Source organism: Notolepis coatsorum, assembly GCF_963971535.1.
Source record: "Notolepis coatsorum genome assembly, chromosome: 1".
NCBI classification, from domain to species: Eukaryota; Metazoa; Chordata; class Actinopteri; order Aulopiformes; family Paralepididae; genus Notolepis; species Notolepis coatsorum.
The window spans coordinates 136,252,297-136,273,071 of NC_140165.1; the positions used below are offsets into that span (position 1 = coordinate 136,252,297).

Sequence of the window (20,775 nt, forward strand, 5' to 3'; positions counted from 1 at the left end):
TTTTACAACTGAGGTAGGTAGATTACATTTTTAGAGACTAAAGTACAGAAAAAGGTACCGTTGGGTACCGGTATCGATTCACAGGTACCGGTACCGTATCGGTTCAAATGTGAACGGTACCCATCCCTACTTGTTACCTTTAGTAGCTTTGACCTGTTTATCTAATGCTGTTATCTTTATTCTCGCTGCCTCTTGTTTTGGCTTGTTGGCTATGTTCCATTTTCTCCGAAGGCTTAATAGTCACGGTCCATTGCTCTGCTGTTTATTCACAGACTGCAGTGTTAGGGACTGTTGCCTGCTAGCTTTGCCAGCTGAACTAGTGCTGTAGAAGGTCAGAATATTATCCTTGACACCTTGATTAGGTGACCAATTAGCTACAATACAAAGCTAATTATAGGCTTACTTCAAGTTCTCATAGACTTCTGAGAATGGGCCTTTCTGGTAGTAGGCAGGGTCTATTTATGGGTAGAGTCATTTATTTTAGAACAAGCAGCTGTACAAGTCTTTCTGTCGGTCTGTCCCAAAAGTCTAGTTTAGTCATAGTTTTTTGGAATTTTGTATCTTATTTCGAATCATGGAAGATGGAATCTTGGTTCTGTTATTTTCCCAACAACAAATTGTACCTAAGCAAGAATGTATTGATGCAGTACTAAACAATGTTTAGTGTTTGGAACTGGTATCAGCTGTGAACAAGTGTTATTGGATCTGTGAAAACTGAATGAATTATTTAGCTGTGTATAAGATGAACACTTCAGGAATCTTGAAGTCGCTGTGTTTTGCACAGTACATAACACATATCACTGTCTCTAACACCACATATATGGACTGCATTTATAGCTGCATTTATAGTGCTTTTATCCAAAGTGCTTTACAAGTTATGCCTCACATTCACACACCCATTCACACCGTCAGCAGAGGTGACCATACAATGTGCCAACCTGCTCATCGGGAGCAGTTAGGGGTTAAGTGTCTTGCTCAAGAACACTTGCCGGGAGGAGCCGTAATCGAACCGGGAACCTTTTGATTACCAGAGACCTCTCATATGCTTATTACTATCTTATGTGTTCACTTTATTTAAATTTTTTACACATTCACCCTATAAAATGAAAAAAAAAAACAAGTAATTTAACATTTACGAATATCTGGTTAATTTAAAACGATGGTTAACCGGCTAACCAAATGGAAGAAGAAGAAAAAACTACAACTTTGTGATTTTAAATTACGACCAACAGGGCTTGGGGGAAACAATAGTTTTCTAGGTGTTTTGTGGTTGAAGTACTTCCTTATTTAGTTCCCTCTAGGGTCTGTTTTTAGTTCCCACTGTTTATTCTGGTTAGAAGAACTTTATTTGGCTCATCCCAGTGTACATATAATTGGCTGAACTACGGCTGGGTCACTCTGCAGGTGTCTTATCAGATGAGATGCAGGTGTGGCTTAGTTTTGTGTGTGTGTGCATGTGTGTGTGTGTTTTTGTCTGGTGAGCTGAAAGCAAGGTTGCTGCTCTTAATGCCAAGGACGGCATTAAGCTTTGTTGATCCTGGATTTCCAGGTCTTCTTTTTAAAGGAGAATAGACTCGCTTGTGTGTCTGTATATGTAAGAGAGGGAGGGAGCCTGTGCGCATACTCGTCTTGTGTAAACATGTGTGTGTGTGTGTATGTCCACCAACCCAGTGTGTGTGTAATGACCCATTACTATGTTTCAAAGTTCCTCCAGTTCCCTGCTTGCCCGACTCTCCCTGTATCAATTTGATTGGACAATATGGAATATGAGCCTCGTTATCTGATTTGACGCCACCATGGGGGTATCTGGTTTCAGCCAATCACTGCCAACCTCCGGTGGGGGGGGGGGGGGGGGGGGGAGCGTTGGCATGGATACGAGTTATAAGGGGAGCAAATTAAATTAGGAGGTGATGAGATTATGGTGAAGCGTTGATGGGAAGAAAGAGAGAGAGGCGGGGGATATAGAAAAAATAGGGGCGGGCAGAGGGGGGAGGTGGAGAGGCCATAGTGAAACTTGATCACACTGATAGTTAGACAAACAGGATAATCTCATCGTATAGTGTGTGTTTCTGTGTCTATGTATGTGTGTGTCTGGGGTTTGGAGATGTGTGTTTGCAGTGTGGAGTGTGTATCTGTTGTACATGTGTCTATGTGTGAGATAAGCACACAAAACACAACTGATTGATGCTCCTGAACATCTGTCCTGTATAAATGACTATAATTATCATCTCTCTCTCTCTCTCTCTCTCTCTCTCTCTCTCTCTCTCTCTCTCTCTCTCTCTCTCGTTACCTCTTTGTCTCTCTCTCTTTCTGTGTTTTTACCTCTATCTCTCAGACTGAGATCGCCAAGAGACTAAACACCATCTGTGCACAAGTCATCCCCTTCCTCTCTCAGGAGGTAAGTGTGTGTGTGTGTGTGTATACCCGTGTGGGTAATCTGACATTCAAATATGTGTATGCGTGCGAGTTTGCGTGTGTAAGTGCCTTTGAGCTACAGACTTTGTGTTATTATATGTTGTTCAATCTTTTCTCTCTCTAATTGTGTCTGTCTGCCTCCCTGTTGCCTTTAACGTGGCAGCCATGGCAGGAAGCGTGAGAATGCCAACATTATCTGTGTGAGAGAGACGTGTTTCATTGAACTAGTCTAATGTATTTAAAGTGTATGTCACTCTCGCTGCTAGCCTGTGGTTAAACTAGGGCTGATGCCAAAAGCCTTCAGTAGCCAGAATTTGAACGTGGTGTAATGGAAATGGGACAGCCACATAACGCTGCTGTGCCCCCTGGGGGGGGGGGGGGGGGGGGGGGGGGGTTGATCAGGACAAGCCTTTGAGCTACAGCAAGCTACACGTTCACAATGGAAGTAAATGTATTCACCTGCCACCACTAGTTTGCAAGGGCAGCGTCACTGCACCTTGGGCTGAGAGTAGACAGTTGTCATTGGTTTAAGAAATACGGGTCAGACCTTTTTTGCCTGCACTGGCACAGTGTGGAGAGAGTAGGTCTGCCAGAAAGTTTTAGAAAATCGTTCCTTCCACACGACGATGCAAAAAAACACTCGCCGGAAATGACCCGATGGCATGACCTAAAAACTCTGCCGCTTTTTGTGTGTACAAGAGGCCAAAATCACATGGATGGTTTTCAAAATGATCCGTATACGTGTGGACGGGGGCCATTAGTCATGATGATGTCAGTGTTTTTCGCTCCTGGAATGGGATTTCAAAAAGGTCAGTTTTCAGTGATCTAAAACGAAAGGCCAAAAATGCATAGAAAATACCTGTTTACATGTGCACACGGTCCAATAATGGTGGAACCAATTGTCCGCCGTCCACTAAAAACACACGTACACATATCTGAAATTAAGAAAAAAACTGAAAACAATTACTAACCTTCATATTGTCGTAGTACTATTATGCACTTTGCAACTACGGAACCTACCTTGCCTATATTACTGCCTACTATGGTAATATGTCTATATACTACTATGCATTCAAGACTGTAGCACTCAAAGTGTTTGACAAACAATGCTACTTACCCTTAGCTGCCAGAGGTGCACCCCTCCTGCTGACTTGTTGTACAGAACTTGTAAGTAGCTTTGGATAAAAGCATTAGCTAAATGACCAAATGTAAATGTAAAGAAGACAATTCCAATATGAATAGGTTGAAATGAGGCAAATTTGAATGTTAACAATACAATTTACATATGACCACATCAAAGCGTACGTAAAATGCTTACAATTAACACGTGAATTGTTGCTATTATGAGCAGTACCAATAGGAAGCTATCATTAGTTATTGGGCTGTGCTTTGAAACACCCATTTAACCTCATGTACCAGGCCGAGATTTATTTCACGTCACAAATAGATCAATACAGTCCGTATTAAGTGATGTGTTTCTTTTTCAAATGTAGCCAAGAGTAAAGACCCTAACCCTATCAAAGCAGCAGTCAAAGTGTTTATTTTCAGCACTACGTTTGTTTAGCAATGATTTCAAGTGTTATTAGCCAAATATGACCTTATAAAAATCTCTGCGCATTGCATCGGAAACTGGATGAGTTAGACGCAAGGACAGGAAGCAGTCATGAAAGCGCTGTAGTTCTAAGAAAGCAGAGACCCAGGGCTTTTAATCTCACTGGTCGAATAAACCTCAACGTTGTTGCCATAAAATACAACGTATATTGTTTCTTTACCTTTCTGTGAACGTGAAAAATGTCTCAATCCGGTAAAAATGGCGGCGCTATGGATACTATACAAAAGTAACTGTACTTACAGTAGATTTCATTCACGGTCTTTGCTGCCCTTTACCGGGTGCCTGGTGGTACTAAATCCAGATTTAACTCTGCCATTGAAAAGAGGGGATTTGGGCTGATCCATAGATGTATGACTTTGACATAATAAGGTAATTTATAGGCCTGATATTCTATATATATTCATATTGCATGTGTCCGGATGGCAAAATTCAGTACTGTTATCTACAAAAAACCCTGTAAATCATCTGCCCTTTGTTAATTTGCTTAGCTTTTTTGATCTCAAGAATGTGCTGAATGAGCTCAGTGGAATCTTCACTTTTGGTCAATGTCGCATGGTGTTATTCACCGTCAAAGATGGAAAAAAACCTGAATAATAATTTATATTCTCCTTTTTTAGTTCATTCAAAAATTACTCAAGCATAGTAACAGACACAATATTTCTGACACTGGGAATACATTCCCTGAGGTCCATAGATACCAAGAACACAGGTTAAGAGGTTAAAATCACAAAAAATTGGCAGGACAAGAACCAGTGATGTGTTTTCATTTAAAAACTTTAATTTTAAAATTGACATTAGACTCCCAGTCTGGTATTCAAATGCAGTAGTGTGTGTGTTTTGTCTCTTATGCCTCTTTTCCATTGCATAGTACCTACTCGACTCTACCCTACTCTACTATACTCGCTTTAGGTACCTGGTACGTTCGTTATCCACTGCAGGTAGTATTCCGTTTCATCTCCGTGTGGGGAGGCGGGGCCGCTGGCGTACAGCATGAGAGCTCCGTGAGCATAGCTATGTCCGTGGGGGCTTGGAGCAAGCCAGAGTAAACGCAGTTTCAATCAATCTATCAATAACAACATTAACCAGACTCTCGTTGTCTATTCTGCTAATGTTAACGTTACCTCTCGTGTCTATTCTACTAGCGTTAACGTTACCTCTCGTGTCTATTCTGTTAACATTACCTCTTGTGTCTATTCTACTAGCGTTAACGTTACCTCGTGTCTATTCTGCTAACGTTAACGTTACCTCTCGTGTCTATTCTGTTAACATTACCTCTTGTGTCTATTCTACTAGCGTTAACGTTACCTCGTGTCTATTCTGCTAACGTTAACGTTACCTCTCGTGTCTATTCTGTTAACATTACCTCTTGTGTCTATTCTACTAGCGTTAACGTTACCTCGTGTCTATTCTACTAGCGTTAACGTTACCTCGTGTCTATTCTGTTAACGTTACCTCGTGTCTATTCTGCTAACGTTAACGTTACCTCGTGTCTATTCTGCTAACGTTAACGTTACCTCTCATGTCTATTCTACTAACGTTAGCATTAGGTAATAACCGGTTTAAAATGGATGATGATGATTACCTCACGTTGTGTCTATTCTACTAGCATTAACGTTACTAGTACAAACAATCAATAGCGAGTTATATTGATCACGCTATGTACGCTAGTAGCCACAATGCTAACTCTTATAATGGTAAAATGCAATCACATTAGCACGTAAGCTAACAAGTTTAACAAATCAGCTATCTTTTTGTGAGACTAAACTCTCAGCTCTTGGTGATAAATTGTGTTGATGTTGGTTTTGTTTCATCAATAAATGAGGCAGAATACACAGTGAATGTATCCTTTTTTGTTTATTGCACTTGTTCCTGCTGCAAACAAATAATGAAATCCTACGCGATAGGGGTGCACCGATATATCGGTCGGGTATCGGTATCGGCCGATAAGTGTCTTGTTGACTGCTATCGGCCTATCGGCCGATAAGCTCAAATGTGCCGATAGCAGTCGCCGATAACTAACCATCCATTTGTGTAGCGTCAAAAGGCAAAAAAAAAAAATTCACTCGCGACCTACCTGCACAACGCCCGCCGTCCCCCCCACACACACACAAGCTACTGCATCAAAGTTACTATTTATGATTAACAAGGCATTCGTTTTGTGGCATTAACGTTATATAGTTAGTGTTACACGGACAATAACATCAGCATATTATTATTACCCATAGCAGCAAGGCATTACTCCGAGTCCGTTCATAGCCGGGAGGCAGAAGACTAACGTTACTGGTGAAAATGTGATTTACGTTGGAATACTCCTTTGCCAACTTGCTGTACTTTGCTTGCAGGTCTGCAGCCATTATTACTGGATTAAGAATAGCCCCAACTTTAGCCAACGTAACGTTATGGCTAAACCTTTAACATTAGTTAACCCTAGCTTTCGGTTAGCTGTTCAATGTTAATAACACAACCAAGCGAATCCATCAGAGCTCCCCATCAACACCGCTCTGTCGGGAGGATGGCATTTAAGAAAGTATCTGCTGTTAAAATGACACAAACATTCGTTTTGTGGCATTAACGTTATTATAGTTAGTTACACGTTCAATTACATCAGCATAGTATTTACCCGAAGATAGCAAGCAAGCCGTGCATAGCTCGGTTACATTCCGTTGCTCATTCCGTACCCAACTACACATTCTGCAATCTGTTAATAAAGTTTTCAACCAGACAAATGTATAGAAAGGCTTTGTTTTATTATAAAATTTGTTGCAGTAAAATCATTGTGTCTCGTTTGGCCATCCTGTGGAGCGCGCTGGTCGGCGGGCACTGCCGGGCAGCTAACGTATTAGCTTGTTGTGGTTCTAAGTTTGACTCGCATTCGAGCAAGCAGATCAATGGCGGCATGCCCCGAAGTAGAAAAATGAATAAACGCTTGGTGGTAAGCAGGAGGTGGGTGCTAGCGGTGTGGCGTAATTGGCCGAATCGACTGTCAATCAAAATGGTTCCATTGCATTGGTTGAAAGCTCTGGTTGAGAGAATAGTATCCCGCTGCAGGCCGCCAGAATGGTTCCATTGCATTGGTTGAAAGCTCTGGTTGAGAAAATAGTATCCCTCTGCAGGCCGCCAGACGATACTGGGAGAGGGATCAGTGATACCATAAACATATTTCTTGATGTTTCCTTTTTTAAGTAAGTAAAGATGCCTACAAATACAAACACACATACAAATATACAGTAGTTTCATTAAAAAAATAAAAAAAAATTAAAAAAAAATTAAATAAAAAATTAAAAAAAAATTAAAAATACTTATTTTTTGCCACAATTATCGGTATCGGTATCGGCCGATTGTGTTAGTTGAACAATCGGTATCGGTATCGGTGGCCAATTTTCATATCGGTGCACCCCTACTACGCGAGGCTATATAAAGATGGCGGTGTTGTGTTTTGTGCAGGACGCTCCAACGTGTGACGCTTCTCTCTTCTGACCAATCAGTGGTCTGCAGTGTTTCACGTCACTTTTCTGGTATCGCTTCTACTCGCTTGGAACCTCGACAAAGCAGGTACTAAAAAAGTACCCGGTACCAGGTACTTTTGCCAATGGAAAACCGAAAAGGTAGAGTAGAGTAGAGTCGAGTAGGTACCATGCAGTGCATGGAAAAGGGGCATTAGTTCCAGTGGAGCTGCTCATTAACTGTGGTTATACTGGGCAGCGCCCATGTGTGACTTTATGTATACATGTAACCTCCCTCTTCAGTGTGAATGTCTAATTTGTTGCTTGTGTTTATGTTTGTGTGTGTATGTTTATGTTTGTTTGTGTGTGTGTGTCTGTATGCATGTGTTTCGCAGCATCAGCAGCAGGTGGTCCAGGCCGTAGAGCGAGCCAAGCAGGTAACCATGGCAGAACTGAATGCCGTCATCGGGGTACGTGGACTACCAGGCCTACCACCAGTGTGTATAACTCCTCCTTACTCTGTGTTTGTGTGTGTGTGTGTGTGTGTCATTAGCTCCTGTTCAAGGCGGGAATTATTCTGCCTCGCCATTCTATGTAAAATGTACGAACTCGGAATGTGGGGGGGGGGGGGGGGGGGGTCAAAGGTGATCCGGCATTATGCTGCCAGCGAGGGTAGTCACATTGCCGGAGTGGGTTCGCCCCCGGCGTCTGTGTAATTGGGACAGTGGGAATGCCAGGGCAGGGGTGTAATGTCGATGATGTGGTTAATTCTGTGGGTGTTCACTTGTAGGTAATATCATAACCACAACTATTTTCAGAAGTGGAGCACTGCCCCATTCCACTATCCCCACAACACCAACCCGCAGGAATATTGCTCCGTCCAGCAATCGGCTGTCACATGAAACGTGGGATAGAACAAAGGCTGATGTAATAATCATAATAATAATAATAGGCTACATGTTTTATGTCTAATAAAACTTTGTGATAAGATGCAACTTTTACCTTTGAATGAATTTGTTAAAAAAAAGAATCTCACGCTACATCAAATGGCAAAAGACAAAACGGCAACACTGCATTCAGGATGAAGCCATTTCTGGGACATGGAAACGTAGGCTGCGTGACATAACATTTAATGACTGTTAAGATGGAACCGACCTGCCATTAGTTTAGTAGCCTACAGACATACCGCACACTAGAAGATATTCCAAAACTTAACCGATTTTATCTTTCATTCGTTAGATTACTTATGCCAAAACTGCACCATGCACTTGAATATTACACTCTGGTCCTGACTCTCTGAACCTAGAATCTTGCAACCGCAGTTTGATATTTACCACCGCCACCTACTAGGGTTGGGTACCGTTCACATTTGAACCGATACCTTTGGAATTGATACCCAGTACCTTTTTTGGTACTTTCATTATAACAAAAAATATTTGTTGTAAAACCAAACTAAAGTCTAAACTTCTCAATTTCAGCATTGTTATCACACCACACTAACTAAAACCCCTCCCTACCTCCCTCTCCCAAACTGTTCCTACAACGATTAGTTTTATGTTGCATGATCATGTGTATACATGTATTATGTATTATTATTTTTTAAGTTTAAATATCAACATTATCTGGCCATCCTCGGTAAATACTATCAAACTCCCCTGACCTCATCTGGTATTTCCTGCGTACTGTCTAAAAGCACGCGGTGGCAGCATTATGCTGCCTTTACTTGGTTCAGTGTAAACAAGCAAATCTGACAGAACGAGGGCTCTTCTTTTACAACTGGTACAAAATGCTGCTGCCAGACTGTTGACCGGAACCCGCAAGAGAGACCACATCACCCCTGTCCTTGCCTCCCTTCATTGGCTCCCAGTACGCTACAGGATAGATTTTAAGGTTCTCCTATTTGTTTTTAAAGCCCTTAATGGTCACCCCCCCTCCTACATATCAGACCTCCTATCCCCCTATTCCAACACCAGGTCCCTCAGGTCAGCCGATCAGAGGCTCCTGACAGTCCGGAGGTCTAACCTCAAGCTCAGGGGGGGCCGTGCCTTTGCTATCGCAGCCCCTGAACTGTGGAACAGCATCCCCACCTCCATTAGGCTCGCCCCCTCGATAGATGCCTTCAAATCGAGGCTCAAAACCCACTTCTACCTACTAGCCTTTCCCGTTCACTGACTCATGCCCCGTTTTCCTGTGTGTTTTCCTGTGTGCCCTCCCATAAAACGGAGTGTGATTCTTGTCATTATGTATCTATGTGTATCTACCCTCTGTACAGCACTTTGGTTGACACGCGTCATGTGAAATGTGCTATATAAATAAATCTGATTGATTGATTGATTTATGTCATTATTGTAAATCAATCTGTGGAAAAGGGGATTTTGTGTTGTAATTAGGGGTGGAACGGTATACATTCGAACCGTACACCGTTCGATACGACCTCCACGGTTTGGGCCATGCGTGTATTGTTCGGTTATATAATGTTAGCCTCGAGCTAGGCTAACGTTACGTGAGCTAGCGAGCTAACTAACGTTAGCCGCAAGCTAACCGTGGAAACGCTCACAGCGAAGTGACTCCACGACACCAGTTCCATTAGTGGGGAAGGGGGGGTATATTGACAAGGCTTGACGACAACAGAGGTTCAAATATAACTTTGTGTTCAACAACGAGCCAGGAGACTAGAGCGTGTGTGTGTCAACTGTGTGTCTGTATTGCCAACCCATAACATCCTGGTCCCTGCTGCTGGGACGTACCAACTCCACACACCAGTGTGGGGGGGGGTTTATATTCCCCATTCCCTTGTAACATCTCCTTTTATTTTTTTTATAACAACATTTACAACATTCCTTAGTGCAAATTATTATTAATACAAGAAACCTCAAACGTCCTTATTTAAAACCCTAATCATCTTTTCTGTGACTTTTACTTTTTGATAAGAAAGTCTAGTGCTGGTTGAGCATTATGCATACTTTATGTTGGCCTTTGTCTATAATGTGGCCACAAAAATGGAAAGGTTTAATAATTGTTAATACTTTGACAAATGTTGCCTATATTTTTCAGTCAGTTCGGTCTTTGTGTGCCAAACATTATTAAAGGTAAACTTTTTTTTTTTTACCAAATAAATGAGAAGCATGTTTAAATCAGCATTGCCTCCCCTCTTGCTGTACAAAAATCTCTCCTAGCTCTAACCGTCACTGTCAAAATAATGTGCCTGATGTCAAATGGCCTCATTCTTTCAGTTTTTGCATGACTACATCCTTGAGAATAACTGCAAAGTTTTTAGGCTATATATCTTATGTTGATGTATGGTATTTTTGGAGTGTTAAATAAAAAAAAAAAAAAAAACATAAACCGAACCAAAAACCGTAATCCTAAAACCGTGATACGAACCGAACCGTCGATTTTGTGAACCGTTCCACCCCTAGTTGTAATTGATTGTATTCTCATGGCGTGTCGTGCCTCTCCTACCAGTATGGTGCGATGATGCTATAACCGCAGCTCATTGACCATGATTGGCCATTTAACGCCATCACCTGTTGCTTGATTACCATCACCTGTTGTTTGACTACCGAGATATTCCGCCACAATAATGTAGTGTAGGGATATTGAGGACACACTGAGCAGATGACGCATTAGGAACGCCATGCTAGACGGGTGAATCCAGGTGAAAGCTGTGATCTCTTTATTGATTTCACCTGTTAGATGAGATGCAGGTTAAGTGGGACGTGGGACGGGTTAAACAGGGACTTTTCAGAGGTCGTATGAGTATTAGGAGTGTAATGTTTTGTACACTTTATATTGAGCATTACTTGTTCTCTTATTCTCTCCCCACATGCATCATAACCTAGATTGTATGAGCGATTTATATTTTATTATATGAGCAAATGAAACATGGAAAATGTTGCCGTCACAATTTCTGTGAAATAAAAATACAAACTAAATCTTGCCACCAAAAACTAATTTGTCAGTCGGTTATCTTGGCTTTTTGGGGGCTGCTAAAACATTCATCTTAACTCTCATTGCAAGCCGTATTGCAAAGCAATGGCAGCATGACATACAAAATAACAATTCTCCCTGTTCTGAGGCCAAACATGTATTCATAGTAATCTGGGGACCCATTTGAGTCTTCTTGACACAAACCCAACTTTGGGTCCTAAGAAAATTGTTACAAAACACTGGCTTTTATTGCCGAGGCATGTTTGGATTTGCCTCTGTTCTATGGGAACTAGGAAGCAGGTTTTTCTTAGTAGCCATAACATGTGTCTTGCTGTGTGTTGATGAGGCTGAGAGAGGCAACGTTCCTCTGGCAGCTTGGGTTTGGGGATATGATCCTAGGAGAAGAAGGGAGGAGAGGGAGAGGGAGAGGGAGAGGGAGAGGGAGAGGGAGAGGGAGAGGGAGCGAGAGCTAAAGCTAAACATGCTAGCCAGCTTGCCAATGATAATCTGTTGAAAGGTACCAGTGGCAGAAGCTAAGGGGAAATTAAGTGTCAACTGTAAATACTTAATTAAAACGCTAGCTAAACTTCATTTCCCTGTATTTGTCAAATGTCAACACATACTTGCTGATTTATCATCTGATCTGCCAATTCTAATACCTTATTATAATTTTTTGTATCCACTAGGTGTTATTATTATCGTATTAAAGTAATCTTAAAAACATTTGATATGAACTCATATCTTGATTATCTCTACTCACTCATTTTGATGTGAGCAAAGTATCTACCGGTATATAAATCCTTTCCTTAGTGGGGTACAGAAGGCGTTAGGCGAGGATGAGAAGCTACATACTGTATACTTTTAAGTACTTGAATTTATTATGACTTGAGAGTTTATTATGAGGGTTAGCGAAGTAGAGAGAGAGAGAGAGAAGTCACAGGTGATATTTAGGAAGACTGGGGTTTGGGGTGGATGGCTGGTGGAGGAAGGAGGGAGGTCAGAAGGGGTGTGACTGAGGCCAGCTAGTCAAAGGGTAGGAAGGGATGGGGGAGCCGGGTGATATTAGGTGAGGTGAGCTTGATGACTAGTGTGGGTAGAATTTGTGTGTGTGTTTATGGCTGTGTGTGCTTGTGTGTCAGTGATGGGGGGAGGGGGAGGGGTTGATTTGGCAGTTGCTCTTTGAGTCTTAATTGCGGGATTCCAGTGTTTGTAAAGGGGGGGGGGGGTCCCCGTTCCTTCTCCTCCTCCTCCTCCTCCTCCTCCTCCTCTCCTCCCATGCCAGGCTGTCATTCACCCAGTTTGTGTGAGTTAAATGAGTGTAATGAAGCATGCTGCCCCCACCTCTCTACACACACACACACACACGCACACGCACACACGCACACACAAATGTATGCACACACACCAGCTCACACTAACACCCCCTGACAAACAGGGCTCCCCTCGCCTCCACCAATGCTTCCCCACCATTTACTCCCACCAGGGGTGCTGTGTGTGTGTGTGCGTGTGCGTGTGTGTGCCTAGTAGAGCATGCATTGCTGTCATATCCAGAAAACAGTGGGCAGTGGGTTGGATGTCTCGGTCACTGTGTGTGTCTGTGTCTGGTTGATCAAGCCTCTGTGTATATGCACGTCAGTGTGAACAAGTGTCCAGTCAAGCTTGAGTGTTTCTGTGTGCATCGTTGATGTCTGTGTGTGTTTGGGTTTAAGAGTTTCAGACAAACCAACCGCGTAAATTGTGAGAGAGAGAGGGAGGGAGAGAGAGGGAGGGAGAGAGGATGAGCTGTGGCGTTGGTGTTCTGCCATTCTTTTGGGGGGGGGGGGGGGGGGGGGGGGTGAGAACTAACAAAGTGGAGGAGAAGGAAGGGAGAGAGGGAGGGGGTTTAGTCAATTAGGTGAGATAAAGAGGTGGTTTGACCTTCAGCCCCCCCTCCCCTCCCCTGCTGAGCCCCACCAACCTCCCCTCCCCTCTTCTCCTCTCCTCTCCCTCCTTCCCCCCGCGGCGAATCGGTGTGCTTGGATTCCCGCGGCTACTGTCTGAAGAGGCAATAATGATGTTTTGGAACACAAAGGCATTTCACGCTCAGACGAGCGCCTGATTTGGTGTGAAAGAGACCCGGGGCTGACAGCCAAACGCCCCCGATCCTCCCTCCCTCCTCTCTCTCTCTCTCTCTCCCTCCTCTCTCTCTCTCTATATATCCCTCCTCTCTCTCTCTCTCCCTCCTTGCGGTCTCTCACACTTTCTTTCTCTTTCCCTCACTATCTTTCTTTCTCTCTCTCTCTCCCTCTTTCCTGTCTCTTTTCCTCCTCACACAACCCTGCAGGCAGCAGCTGGGTCTCCCCTCCTCCTCTCCTCCCTCTCTCCTCCCTCCTCTCATGCCCCTCTCTCCCACCACATCCTCAGGCTCTGGGCTGTGATCCCAGCTGTCAGTATTGTTCAGCGTTTGACCCCAGAGGGAGGTGTGTGTGCGTGCGTGCATGCGCGTGTGTGTGCGTGTGTGTTTGCATGCTTGAGGGAGTTAGAAGTGTGTGTGTGTGTGTGTGTGTGTGTGTGTGTGCTGAGGGAGTATGTTTGCCTCTTTGTACTCTACAGCAGCTTGTTGAAGTGGCATAAACACAGAGAATGAAGTGATCCATAGCTGATTACTTAAATGTTTCATGGTATCACGTTATTAAGTTGTTTATATGCATACTCTCAGGAACATTAGATGAAAACTGCAAAAAATGCAAACTGCTCTTTCAAAAAGAATTAGAAGATGCAAATTCCATGAACCATATAATGTGAAAAATGAAAGAAGTGACTTCATTTGCTAAATCTTCAACTAGGGATGCCCCGATCGATCGGCCACCGATCGTTATCGGCCGATAATCAGTATAAATATGCGATCGGTGAATTCCGATAATAAGTCATATTCGCCGATCGCGGAAACCGATCAAGCGGAGATCTCACTCGCTGTCTGTCTCAGACACACAGGACCTGCAAACTGCCGCTGCTCCTCCTCCCTAGCCCCGCCCGCACCCGTGTACAGTTTGTAAACACAGAGGAGGAGGCTCCTCTGCTCAGTCTATAGTGCATTCGACCTGAGCTAACGTTAGCTACCTAGCTATCGTTACTGTTTAAACAAAATTACCCAGTTAGTCAACTATTCACTTTTAGTAGGCATTGTCTAACGGTATTTAGCCGGCTAGCTACTGATAGCTCCTGATATCAACAAATGCTCCAGCAAGTCTTGTAGTGCATGTTGATACCTCCGTTAGCTCCCGTTAGCTGACGTTAGTTCACTGTTCAAAACGAAATGTCCCATTCAACTAAATAGTTCACTGAGGCGTCGTCTTAACGTTATATATCCGGCTAGCAGTAGCTACAGATAGCTCCTGATATCAATGTCTTATAACATTGACTCGATGCGTATTCGAGCTGAGGGCTTGCTGAATGTGATTTAACGTTATACCAATACTAGGGTCCAGCTGCAGCGCCGGAGAATCCTGGCCGTAGCTGGAGGCTACTAGTACACACAGACAGTGGAGCTGTTTGCAGATAGCGAGCATTTTGACTTGTTGCGTGGTGGCGATGTCTCGCAGATAATACAATAGTCCAGTCTAATTATATAATATATATATTTTATTAAAAAAAAATATATATATATAAAATAATTTTAATTTTTTTTTTAAATAAAACATGATCGGTATCGGTATCGGCCGATATGGCTCACAACGATCAGTGATCGGTATCGGTGGCAAAAAACGTGATCGGGGCATCCCTATTTTCAACACATAGACACATGTTGTATCTCTTTATCTGAGACATTTTGATCATAGCTCAATGTCCAATGGTACAAAGTAACCAATGGTTTTAAGTCCATACAGTTCAGTCAAAGCTATTGATCAGATTGGTACTCGGACTTGGGAATCGGTATCGGCAGAATAGATATCGACAGTGAGAAAGTGGTATCATTAGTTAGAAAGGGGTATTGACAATTATAAAGTGGTATCGGCAGTTAAAAGGTGGTATCGGCAGTTAGAAAGTGATATCAACAATTAGAAAGTGGTATCGGCAGTCTTTTTTCGGGTACAGACCCCCTATTTTGTTTTAACTGAAACTTTCCGTGGTTTCATATATGCACCTATTATGACACGGTGAGTGTGATTTGTAGATCAGTTCATTCTAGGTAAAATCTTTCAGTTAAAACAACAGCCACAACAAAAGTACATTTAGTAACTGGGGTACTAACGCTACCCTTAAGTATGGCCATTGTAAAGTATACATTTTCCTCGCTTCTGCTAAAATGACCAGGTACATATTTCTACCCTTTCTGCTGAAAAGGTATATATTTGTACCTGAAAGGAATCACCTTTTTAAAGGATACATGTATCTAATTTGTACTTTTTTGTTGACTGGCACTTGGCTTTTCTGCCAATAGATTCAAGATATTTATTTGTCATATGCACAGTTAAACGGACTGTATAATGAAAATCTTACTTACTAGTCAACCCCTTCACACATAATCATAAAATATAGACTTAAAACTAGACTAAACTAAACTAAAAAAATATTAAGAAAACCTTTAATGCTAAAATAAAGAATCTTTAAAAAAGGTAAATGACATAGAAAAATAGTAACGGTATTGCACATTCAGGTCAGTGTAGTGGTAGAAGGAAGAAGTGATCTCACTCACTCATTTGATCAAATACACAAACTGATCTCTCTCTCTCTTTCTCTCCCCCCCCCCCCCCCCTTCTCAACAGCAGCAGCATCTATCCCATGCCCACGGAGCCCCGGTGCCCCTCACCCCTCACCCGGCCGGCCTGCACCCCTCACAGCTCGGCGGCTCGGCCGGTCTGCTTGCTCTGTCGGGCGCGCTCGGCTCTCTGCCACCGCACCTGATGGGGAAAGACCCCGGGGATAAGAAGCCCCACCCGGAGCCCCACCCGGGGCCCGAACACCTTAGAGGTGAGCACAAACGCACCCGTTGAGCGCCTTCACATGCACACTTAATATTCCAGTTTTAATTCGGGATGCTCGAGTGTTCTGTTCTGTTGTTTTTCCTCTGGCGCATGTAAATATGCCATATCCCATTTTATAACGAGCTCACACATGATGAGAGGCCTAATATGATTGCTGGTATATACCATAATGAGCCTGGCTGAGACATGTAAACATCCTGTTTACTGTTGGGTTGTTAAGTTCCATTTCCATGGTAACCTTCTCCGTAGTCTGTTTACTCATACAGTATAGACAGGGATATTTGTGGTGGGATTTAAAAATGAATGTAAACACGGAAAGGTTCAGCATCTGGAATACTGTATGCATGTAAATGCACTCACCGCTGGCTGCAGCAGCTCCACCTGAGATAGAAAGGCAATCAGGATTGTATCTATTGAGGACAATAAATGGCACAAGTGAAAAAACAACTCCGCCAGTTGGTATATCGTCACACTGGACTGGACTTGAATGGAATGGACTGGTTCTGGCCAGACTGATCGTTGTGATTGTTTGTAATAAATCTACTGAAACATTAACAATGCCTCGGAATTCTAATCATTTCTTCTTCTTTCTCTCTCTCTATCTCTCCTTTTTCCCCCTCTCCTCTGATTGGTTTGTTCCATCCTGTACTTGACCAACCACCTTACAACCTTGCCGTTGTGCATGCTTCTCTTTTCCTATGGCGACAGAGCGAGAGCCTGGCACAGTAAGTACCTCCTTATTCTGAGCGTGACGCCGCTCCCCCATCATCCTGTGTTGTGGAAGAGTTAAAACATGGCGGCCTGTAACGCTCATCGCCATCGATAAGGTTGGCCGTTGTAGTATTGACCTGATCGCAGACCCCGCCCCTTCTTCCCGATCCTCAAATCACAACTCTTACTTTTCCTCTGACAAACTTTTCTCGTCGGAGGCAAGCGACAGTTGGTATTGGCTGGATCAAGAAACGAGGGTGGGGCTTGAGATAGGTCAATTAGGACCGCTTGGTTGAAAACATCACCAGGAACATTTCCATCGTGAGATGCCCAACATTCTCTCAATGTCACCTGCCTAATGGTGCGTACGCACAGGGAGCGACTCAGCGACGGTCCATTCATATTCAACAGAGCCAAGCAACCTGGGGAACCTTGACCGATATTACGACGGTCGACTAGTTTGTTACCAGAAAAAGTCGCCCACTGCTGCTGAACTCGTTGGTCGGTCGGCGTTCCTAAAATTTCCTAATGGGTAACCGAAATGGGGAAAATTGCATTTGATCAAGTTTCCTGGTACTCTTACCGCTTTCATTTGAACGACAGACAAAAAACATCCTTGTTCAAAACGAGGCAACGCCATGGAGCCGCTCACCCCCCCCCCCCCCCCCCCCCCCCCACAGTGTGTCAGGAGAGAAGGCGCTGTGGACTCAGACGCTCGCTGTGCGTACGCTACTACTACTACTAAACCACCTTCATGTGGTTTACCCTCACGACCTCCTGATTCAACAGCCATCGACTATGAAGCTAAATCTACTGTAACTGAGCTACAGCGTGTTTCACCACTAAGACAGTAACGTCATCCGTCATCTCTCCCGCCGTGTCCTTTTAACAACAATCGCACCTTCATCCACATCTATAATATTATGTTCAGTTAAAGCATGTATGTGTATGTGAGAGTTTCCATATGATGCGTGTGTGTGTGAAAAAGACGTGCTGTGACTGTGCAATGTGCATGTTGTACCGGTAAGTGTGTGTGTGTGTGTGTGTGTGTGTGTGTGTGTGTGGGAGAGAGGGTCTGTTTGTGTGAGGGGCTCTAGGGGAGAGCTTTTAGCCTGTCTGCCTGTTGTTTTGTTCTGCCCCAGATCTGCTCTGGACTGTTAGGCTCCCTTTCTCCTCTAAAACGAGCCTTTTAGCACATGGTCGCGCACACGCATGCACGCACACATGCACATACACACACACACACACACACACACCCCTTCTCTGGCCTGGCCTGCATTGTTGTGTGTATTTAACACCTCAGTGAGCAGATTACCGCACCCCCTCCCTCCCTCCCTCCCTCCCTCATCCTACACCCCCCTCCCTCGCCCCCTGACCCCCCCCCCCCCTCGCCCCTGATCCCGCGCTTAAAGAGTCTCATTGTGTTTAATATCGCCACCACTGGGGGGGGGGGGGGGGGGGGGGGTGTGAGGCCCTGGGAGGGGGGGGGGTGTGAGGCCCTGGGAGGGGGGGAGCAGTCATATGACCCGGGGGTTGTGTGCGTGTGTGTGTGTCCGTGCTAAAAGGGAATAGAGGGAGGGGCAGAGGGGGGGGAAATTGCTTGTATTTTGCGGGTCAGTGCTCCTCCTGTGCGCTTCACTAAAACCTTCAAATAACAGAGGGATGGAGAAGAGTGGAGAGGGAGGGAGAGAGAGAAGGGGTGTGAAGGAAGGAAGGGGCCTTTGGCAGCAGAGTGTAGGTTTTCACCCCTCCTCTCTTCTCACCCTTTCTTTTACTCCACTGTCTCACACCCTCCTCCCCCCTCTAATCTCACCCCCCCCTCCTCTTCTTTCTCACCCATCCCCTCCTCTTCCTCCTAGCTCTACCATTCCTCCTTCATTTACCCTTCTTCTCCCCCTGCGAATCCCAAGCTGTGTGTGTGTGTGTGTGTGTGTGTGTGTGTGTGTGTGTGTGTATTAGATGCACATTTCATTGACAGACTGAAGCCATAATGGACTCCAACATGAAGGTTTAATCCACTAACAAAAGGATCCGTTGGTCAGGAGGCCAGAGGAGAGGAGAGAGAGAGAGAGTGTGTGTGTGTGTGTGTGTGTGTGTGTGTGTGCGCGCGCGTGCATTTGTGTGTAGGTCTGGGACACAAAGGGAGGTGGTGTGTCGAGGAAGTAACACACACGCACGCACACACACACAAGCTTTCACAGTCAATTTCACAAAGACAACGATTACTACACACCACACACACACACACATATACACACGCACGCACGCACACACGCACACACACGGCAGCCATTAAAGCTTGTCCGAGCCAGGAGAGGGAGCACTGATAGAGTCTGAGAGCCACTCAACGTGTGTGTGTGTGTGTGTGAGGCCAAGTGAGAGAGAGGTTGCTGTGTGAGTTTTTGTGTTTCTCATACTCTCATCGCATGCTGCCATTAACCTACTGGGAGCGATAGTCTTGTTTTTTTAACCTGCTCCACACACAGCTGAGTGGGCGTTGTAAGTGGGGTAGATGGATTGGAAAGAGTGTAGGACCGTGACGCCAAATGCATAATGTGACCGCTACTTCAGTTGTATGAATGACCAAAAAAAAAAAAACACTTAAGTTTACACCACCGTTGGGAGCGTTCGGATAAGCACCCCAAAGCCAATCTTCAGCTCTGCAGTAAGGGTTTCCAGAGGTCGGCATTTGAAATCTACCCGTCGTAGTAACTGGTAGTCTACTGTACTTAAAACATGATTGATATTAGTGTCTGGAAGTCATATGAAGCCACAGCTCTCTTAAGTTAATTGAAACACCAACATGTTGAATAAAACACTCTATGGTGCTAGTTTAGCCATCTAAAAGTAGGGTAACGTCTGTCCTGTTAGATAATAACCTGCCAAATCAGTTTTGGGTCATAGGAACATTTATTCTGAAAAGGTGCGTCCCCCTGGGAGATAATTTGAGAACTCTTGATCTAGATTGTTTTCAACCCTCTCCTATCCTCCTCTTATCCTCCTCTTCTTCCTCCTCTCCAGAGTAACTCATTGCTCCCAGAGAGCCTGAGGAACTCGGACAAACGGCGGAACGGACCGGAGTTCCCAAACGACACCAAGAAACGCAAAGTAGAGGACAAAGACTCCAGCCACTATGTAAGAAATGTTTTGTGTCGATGTGGATAAAATAGTTCTACACAGTTTGTGTCCTTGGAGCAGGTTGTTTCACGTGGAGGTGAGTGTCCTTGCTGAGGGGCATCTTGGCAGCATTGGGCACTGTGGATTGTCGGGATTGAACCGGCAACTGTCCGAGAGAGAGGAGCAACGCTAAATGACTGTTTGTTTGTGCAGGACAGCGACGGTGAGAAGAGTGACGACAACCTAGTAGTGGACGTCTCCAACGAGGTCAGTGTGTGTGAGGTGTTGTATGAGGTCAGTGTGTGACGTGTTGTATGATGTCAGTGTGTGTGAGGTGTTGTATGACGTCAGTGTGTGACGTGTTGTATGAGGTCAGTGTGTGTGAGGTGTTGTATGAGGTCAGTGTGTGTGTGAGAGGTGTTGTATGAGGTCAGTGTGTGACGTGTTGTATGATGTCAGTGTGTGTGTGAGAGGTGTTGTATGAGGTCAGTGTGTGACGTGTTGTATGTCAGTGTGTCTGACGTGTTGTATGAGGTCAGTGTCTGACGTGTTGTATGATGTCAGTGTGTGTGAGGTGTTGTAT

The 20,775-nt window shown here is 44.3% G+C and overlaps 1 protein-coding gene across 4 annotated transcripts in view; it reads left to right on the forward strand.

Annotated features, from left to right (window-relative positions):
* LOC311234421 (transducin-like enhancer protein 1) overlaps positions 1–20,775 on the forward strand; it is an 83,138-nt gene that overhangs the window by 13,285 nt on the left and 49,078 nt on the right. For 2 of the 4 annotated variants that reach the window (XM_084321593.1, XM_084321594.1), the window contains exons 5-10: positions 2,336–2,398; positions 7,866–7,967; positions 16,149–16,350; positions 17,073–17,089; positions 20,097–20,210; positions 20,406–20,459. In XM_084321593.1, the coding sequence (XP_084177719.1) occupies positions 2,336–2,398; positions 7,866–7,967; positions 16,149–16,350; positions 17,073–17,089; positions 20,097–20,210; positions 20,406–20,459 (552 nt within the window). Of the gene's footprint in view, positions 1–2,335; positions 2,399–7,865; positions 7,968–16,145; positions 16,351–17,072; positions 17,090–20,096; positions 20,211–20,405; positions 20,460–20,775 lie in introns of all 4 variants that reach the window. The other 2 variants (XM_084321595.1, XM_084321596.1) reach the window with 2 other exon arrangements.